We start from the raw sequence: 6,000 nt of genomic DNA on the forward strand, positions 1-6,000 counted from the left end.
TGTGTTTGCTACCACTTGCAAGACGAGGAAACTATGTGGTGTGTGGGCCAGCAGGCACATGAGTGCAAGCTCTTGGAGTTATAAGTGACAGTCATCACATAGAGTTGTGAGCTGGTACCAAGGTGGAAAGGAATTAAACTAAATGTTTTAACAATGAATTAAGTTGATATAATGTATCTTTATTCCAAAACAACACCCACAAAACATATTACCTGACCTTTCTTCAAACGTTGCCAACACCATGTGGTTGTAGCAACTGAAAATGTGGTAGCACAGATTGCACAATCCCCTGCAAATGGGCAGGAGAGATTATTGTAGGAACATGAGTATGCATATAGCATGAAACAATTTATGACAATGTTATGAACTCAAAAATATATTTCCTATTAAAAACAACTTGGTCTTTTTGGGATACGAATACCACAGAGGACTGCAAGGGTGGGGTTGTTCATGGATAAAGAGCATAGTTTTAACTAAGCTTGCCGGACAAAAAATTAAGTCAACCCTAGGTAAATCATTACAAGCATAATTTAATATAGTGTAACTCCACCTCTGTACTTGATAACCGCCTGGATTCGTTTAGGAAGTGAGTCCAGGTTAAGACACTCGTTGAGGATTTGATCGCACAATTCCACCAAATTGTGGGATGCTGATGTCTGCATTTTACTCGCTGTTCCAACATGTCCCACATATTTTTAATGGGGTTCAAGTCAGGTGAATTTGCTGGTCAATCGAGATGTAATAGGGTGGGGGAGTGTTCATAGAACCAGTCATATATGAATCCAGCCCGATGAACTTTTTTTTGTCATTCGAAAATTTGAGGTATACTCATCATGCAGATGTTGACTGAAAGGCAACACCTGATAATCAAAATTGTTTAAACATTTCATGTTAGGGGACACAGCATTGAATGGGCCCAAACAATGATACGAGAAGAAAAAGGCCAAAACATCACAGACCCACCTCTGGCTTGAACCAGACCTTACACATATCCAGGATGAAATGCTTAATTTGGCCTTTGGTGCAATTGACAATGTGCGTATGGCCATGGGCACAGCCAAACACGATTGCCGTGTTTTGCCACTCTGTCACATCCTTACATCTACTCATGTTGTTGTACACTGTCCATTTGAAACATCAATGTTTCGCTGATCGCTACTGCATTATGCTCACATAGATGCAGTGCACGTGTGGTTTAGCATAGGACACGTTCGCTGTGCCATCTGTACAGGCTTAACGATCCATCTGCGTGTGCACTAGGGTGATTAATTTTTTGTACAGTGAGCTTATCTTTATTGTTTACACAAAGAGCTTGCTGGACATGTATGTATTTTCTCCAAATAAACTATCTAAGTTGTCATTGAATGAGCAGTAACTCCATGTTTAACATTCCACGATCCAAGCAGATATTCCACTAACAGCGTATCCGGTTTACTAAATTTTTGCTATGCCCTTCACAGCATGAATTGTCATAGAAACAGTATAAACTTTTGTCCTCGTCTGATGTTCCAGGCTGTACAGTAAATTCCATCCTTATTTTTATGTGCCGAATGAGAAACAGGCCACATTGATGGCCTCTCACTGTCTCCGTCGATTACCCTCTCAAAGCAATGACGACCGTGAACCGTCTCCAACTTGCAAGGAAATCACGGGATTCCATTTGCCGTTCTCAGCCTGTTTATATTTTTTCCATCCCGACTCAGTGCCCATTCCTCTCCAACCCATTTTCCGTGGCAAAAAAAGAAAGATAATTCACTCAACACTATAGTTGAGTTCGTTGTATGTACTTAACAGGACGAGACTTGGTGCTGTTGTTTCCTTAACTCAGTGCATATTTGACATGTGCAACAAGCATAAAATTGTATACCATTATTTCGCAAATACTTCACAGTGTTAATTTATATTTACATACGGTTTTGTTCAAGTACTGTTAATTTTACATAATTTCACTGCCCAAAAAATGTAAAACTATATTTCGCTATTTACGTTTCACAACACTCCAAAAGACGCCATTTTAGAACAGCTTGCTGTACATCACATAGATTGGTTTCACAGAACTACAAAAAGAAAATATTTAATGTCTACCTTTTTTTTACTACAACTGAAATCACTATTATCACTGCTCGGCACAAACACGAAAGTGACATAGCATGTATCTTCATATCTTTGACTATCTAATCAAAATGTTGGACGGCTTTAATTTTGTCTGCAACAAGTGCTATTACATATTATACTTGTAGTTTATGTAGGTTTTCTTTTTCTGGAAATGCTTGAATTCACGTTTAAAAATCCCGAAGTATTGTTGTTTTTGCAGTTGGGGCATTGTTTTCTAACCAGAAAATTGTAGAAGAAAGGAAAAATATTCAGAATTAATTTTCTATTTGTTTTCATTTTTCATAAGGTTATAGTTTAAAGTATTTGCTGTAGAAGATAGCTGTTTTTTGGGGAAGAAATATAAAAAGATTTCTAAAAATGTATCTTTTAGTATTACCTATGTTGCTAAATTATGCAGCTGAGGGATTTTTTTTAAATCCGACTGGTTTATAAAGAAATTTGTCGGAATGGCTGTGAAGTATAGGGAGGTATTCTGAAGCAAAACCTTTTCTCCATTAAAAATTTTAAAAAAAGTTTTAACTTCCTGACATGTGTTTGATTCATTCCCTAAGAGTGCATTGTGATGCTTTAAGTAATTTACTGTTTTAATGAGTTTTTAGGTACATTAAAAATACATAGCATAAAATTGTGAGTACAGTTGGTTAGTTTGTAATAGCTTCATTAAAAATGCTGTGAAGTGTTTTAGTTAGGAACTGTGAAGTTCTAAGGTAGCTATTCTAACCTAACTAATGGTCCTTTTTTATTTTATAATATTTTTAATGTAGCTAACCATTCAAACTATTTTTAAGTATTCTTAATGTCACTATCCTTACCTAACCCAGCAAACCATTCTAACCATTTGTAACGTAGCTAACCCAAGAAAACCATTAGTTAAAACTGTTAACTACATGATGTATCACAACACTCTCTTGGTAAACAATTCAGAAATATGTCAGGAAGTTTTAAAAAATATCTAATTTCTTTTCTATAAAAGAGGCTCTTCAGAATTACTATCTAAGGAAATTGTAGGGTTAAAATAATTTCAAGCAAAAGAAATATTGTTAAGATTATTATTAATATTATCTCAGTTTTAATTCACTAAACCAGGGCAATTTTCAGTGGAAATAAAATATTCAATTTTAACAGAAATCATAAATAGGTATGATTGATAGTTACATTTACTTATTTACTTGACACAAATGACTTACTTATTGAAGACATATATGAACTTAAGTATGATGCTAATGATAAATTTACATAAACATTAGAAGCATACATTTATTCTCTCAAATTTCTGTAATTACTCTTAACTCAACTTTATTTTTAAGGACTCGACCCGGACCCGACCCGACCCAAAAATTGCAGACTTGTCCATCTCTAGTAATTTTCCCCCATCACAACTGCCAATGTGAACAATTTACATTATAGCTGGGCTATCACTTTACACTTGAACAGTCGGAGAAGTGAAACCTGACTCTACATTCTCGAGTCCCGTTCTTTGCAGTATCTACACACAGCATGGCCACTTTCACTGCCACAAACTGCTTACCTCCACTGCCACACACTGCTCACCTCCTCTGGCACACTCTTTCAACAACTTGAGCATTATAATATTATTGTAAAATTACTCCTTAAAACTTATTTTACTTCAAATAGAATATCAGATTAAATTAAAAGTTAGCACGACATGAATACGTAATTAGATGATAGTAATAAATGTGATATTGTTAGCATAACCCTATACTCATTTGCTACCATTAACTACTAGTCAAAAACTGTTTTGTGGTTTTGATTTTTTATCATCTGCAATTTTATCTGAAATAATAGATAATTTTCATGAATTACATCAAAGGGGACTTACCAGAAGGGTCCAAGTTCCCAAACTATACAACATCAGTTAATGCCCAGGTTTCCATCAGATTTAATCTCTGTATCCTTCTTTTCCTCTTATGTCCAGGCAACTTCTTCAATCGCAGTGGCAACCAGGGTGGTTTCCGTGACCGCCAACCATTTGGCCGTCAAGGTCAAGACTGGAACCGTCAGCGAAGGGACAGGCCAGAAAACCGCAACTATTGATTTTATTTCCAATTTTGTAATATTCTCTTATTTTTACAAGAGCATACTACAAAGGAAAATTCAGCTGGTTTTTGCTAAAACGTGTTTTTGTTATCATTTTAAGCTACATGTGTTGGTTCGGTGACAGATTTAGTCAGTGTAGTTTTTTATTGTCAGAATGAAATTCCTCAATTATGTGACTAATACTAATGTTTCTACTTGCTGTTATTATGATTAACTTGATCGTACCGGAATATGATTTATGTATTTTATTACGTAACATACCATGACATTTCTCAGTTGCAGCTTTCATAATTAGAGAAAGTCAACACCTGGATGGACTTCCAATTTTTTCTGTTGTCTTTCTTTTATTTAGCACACCAGAAAATTATCTTTCTGCTGCTTGCTTCGTGTGTTTCGTACAAACACTATCACCATTAAATTAAGTGAAGAGTATCAATAACTACTTCACGAAAATTTCTTAGACAACTAGTCATCCTCACAAGTGGGTGCAACTGGGAATTTTGTGATAAAATAGTTCAAAATAATTTTTCAAACGATAATATACGATGCAACGATAATTAAATGTATGAACTGAAATATCTGCATGACATTTTGCCTACTTTTAATCATATAAACAATTACTTATTAATATTTTTATTTTTTAGATTTTAAGATAGTTTTAAACCTCTAGATGGAAGATCTTGCAAATAGAAATGCATGGAACATGTGGTGTTGTGGTCATATTTGTATTTCTGTAGTTGCAGGCTCTTCCATCACAGGGCTATGTACTATTGTGCTCTCTGTACTGTTACCGTATTTACCTTAAAATAATGCAACTCTGAATATTATTTGACCCGAGACTTTTTGATTATTAGTTTATGAAAAATACTAAATGGGGTAAAAATCACAATTCAAACACACAGACTAAAAATTATTAAATTTATACCATATTTACTACAGCTTGTATGGTGCCACTTTCGTCAGAGTTATTTACATGGACAGTTTTGAAACAGCAAGTGACAATTACAAAGAAAAAAATTTTATAGCTGCAGTTCATAAACCATCTGTAAGAAAGCAAAGAATGCTGCAATATATGACATGGCATTCCAAAGAGTTGTCCTATCTCATCCGTCATGCCTTGCCCTCCACAAGTTCAGAAAGCTGTAAACAAGAGCCGACCAAGTGGCGTAAGTGAATCGGTTCAAAAGTTGATAGTGTAGTTTTTTAACTAAGCAGAGGTTTAGGATGCAGATATTAACAACGGTCTAAAGTGGCTTAAGTGATGCAATTACGAGACAGGGCGTGTGATTTTTCAACTAAGCTGTTCCCATCGCTGTTGATTTGCATCTTCAAGCCAGCCGTAAGATACAAGTTTGCAATTATAATGAAACCCACTTTTTAAGGTTCAGCAGTTTAGGTAAAATCATTGTATTATATTTTGGTAGATACGGTACTATATGAATTATTGGTTTTACCTCCATGACTGTAATATGTTGTTACTATTTAAAAATAAAAAGTGGCTGTTTATTAACTTTTTTTTTTTTTCATTGTCATTTGATTGCTGTAAGCAACAATAAACATAAAAAATCTCTGTCATTATTGTACCTCTATTTTTCACCTGTATGTTGAATCATATCACAAATTCCCCTGCAATGAAATTGAAGATTGCATGTTTTGTGTGGTTTCTGCTTGGCTTAAAAGGACATGGCAGCCAAGTGTAGTGCTTCGTTGGTTGTCGTCAACTATGCAAGTCTCTTTGCCCAAGTCTGTATTAAGCCATGGATGTGTGTAGTGTGTCATCATGTGGAGAGCATTACTAAGCCAAATATCTATAAACAAGGTACAGTG

The 6,000-nt window shown here is 35.1% G+C and overlaps 1 protein-coding gene across 1 annotated transcript in view; it reads left to right on the forward strand.

Annotated features, from left to right (window-relative positions):
* Positions 1 to 5,748, forward strand: part of LOC134529613 (eukaryotic translation initiation factor 3 subunit C) — a 98,176-nt gene extending 92,428 nt beyond the window's left edge. Inside the window, exon 18 of the mRNA XM_063363899.1 lies at positions 4,052 to 5,748. Coding sequence (XP_063219969.1) covers positions 4,052 to 4,170 — 119 coding nt within the window. The 3' untranslated portion in view covers positions 4,171 to 5,748. The remainder of the gene's footprint in view (positions 1 to 4,051) is intronic.
* The last annotated feature ends 252 nt before the right edge of the window (positions 5,749 to 6,000 follow it).

Source organism: Bacillus rossius, chromosome 2 (genome assembly GCF_032445375.1).
Source record: "Bacillus rossius redtenbacheri isolate Brsri chromosome 2, Brsri_v3, whole genome shotgun sequence".
NCBI lineage: Eukaryota > Metazoa > Arthropoda > Insecta > Phasmatodea > Bacillidae > Bacillus > Bacillus rossius.